The sequence below is a fragment of the Galeopterus variegatus genome, unplaced genomic scaffold, assembly GCF_000696425.1.
Source record: "Galeopterus variegatus unplaced genomic scaffold, G_variegatus-3.0.2 Scaffold724, whole genome shotgun sequence".
NCBI classification, from domain to species: Eukaryota; Metazoa; Chordata; class Mammalia; order Dermoptera; family Cynocephalidae; genus Galeopterus; species Galeopterus variegatus.
Genome location: NW_007726835.1, coordinates 36,092 through 37,370, shown reverse-complemented (window position 1 = coordinate 37,370; position 1,279 = coordinate 36,092). Strand labels below are relative to the sequence as shown.

Sequence of the window (1,279 nt, the reverse complement as noted above, 5' to 3'; positions counted from 1 at the left end):
AGGGAGAACATGTCATGAATGCCCCAAATGCCACTTCACCCAAGTCTAGAGAGGATTTTTGAGGAAGTAAGATACAGAATGGTTAGGAGAGAGAGGCAAGAGGAAAGCATTTCCAAACCCTTCAACATGAAGATTCTAGTTTTGAATTCTCTCTTGAAGGAAATGCAGAAGGATATGGATGAGAAGATGGACGTTCTTATAAATATTCAGAACAACAAGCTGTAAGTGTGACCTGCACCCACCTCTCCTCACCTCTAAACAATCTCCTCCCTTCACTTTGCTGAATGTCTTCGGGGTACAGAGGACCCTCAGCCTCTTCAGGGAGTTGTCTTGGCTATTGCCCAGTGGTTTGGAGTCAAGGCCTTCCATGGCCACCCATGTCCTAATTATCCCCTTGTCATGTTGGAAATTGTCTCTCCAACTCTCTGCCCCTCCCTGACCCCCCAGTCCCCGTAGAAGAGGATCAAAGGAGCAGCTGGAACTCAGGCTGATGGGAAAGACTGACACAGACCTGCAGCTCAGGCCCAAGAAAATGGACGGAGCTGCTGGAGTACCATTAGCTCGTCACAAGAAGACGTTGGCACCACCAAAAACAAAAAAGGACCCACTGGATTCCCTTCATCAATGTAATACCTGCTGTGTAAGTGAAGCCCTGCCCTGACCCAGCACAGGTGCCAGGTCCCTGGCTCCTTCCCCAGAGCTCTTGCTGTGACGGGACTGGTACCACGCCTCTGCTGGCCCCTGGCTCTTCCGCAGTCTGCAGCCCTCCCTTACCTGCCTGGCCCTCTAGGCCTGTGGAGCTACTTAAGCCATGACCATGTAGGACTTGACCCTGGATGCGCCCGCTCCTGAGTTCCACTGTATGATTCTCTCCTTTCCTATAGCAAGGTCTGATGAGGTGCCCAGCAGTCTGGCCATCTTGGACCAGGGAGAAATGATCTTTCTTGTGCCGTTTTTGTCCTTTGCAGGAGAAATGTTTGTTGTGTGCCCTAAAGAACAACTGCAATCAGGGGTAGGTAGATCCACAGGAGACGTGCATGATCTCGGGCTGGTGCCTTGTTATCCCAAAGCGAGTGTGCTCCAGCTGCATCCGCATCCAGCCCCTCCTGTGGTTGTGCAGGGAGTAGGGATTGTGAGCAGACTCTGCCCCCGCCACAACCACTGAGTCAGAGAGGATGTGGCACTAGGAAGGAGGACTTGGGCGGCCCAGCCTAGGGGCTGCTGTCCGGAGGCCCCCCTGGCAGGGTGGGGGTGCACCATCGGCTGCCAACCCGACCCT

General features: G+C 53.5%; 1 protein-coding gene across 1 annotated transcript in view; it reads left to right on the top strand.

Moving 5' to 3' along the window:
- Window positions 1-1,279, top strand: part of TEX35 (testis expressed 35) — a 10,070-nt gene that overhangs the window by 8,403 nt on the left and 388 nt on the right. Inside the window, exons 6-8 of the mRNA XM_008571817.1 lie at window positions 160-221; window positions 448-640; window positions 969-1,012. Coding sequence (XP_008570039.1) covers window positions 160-221; window positions 448-640; window positions 969-1,012 — 299 coding nt within the window. The remainder of the gene's footprint in view (window positions 1-159; window positions 222-447; window positions 641-968; window positions 1,013-1,279) is intronic.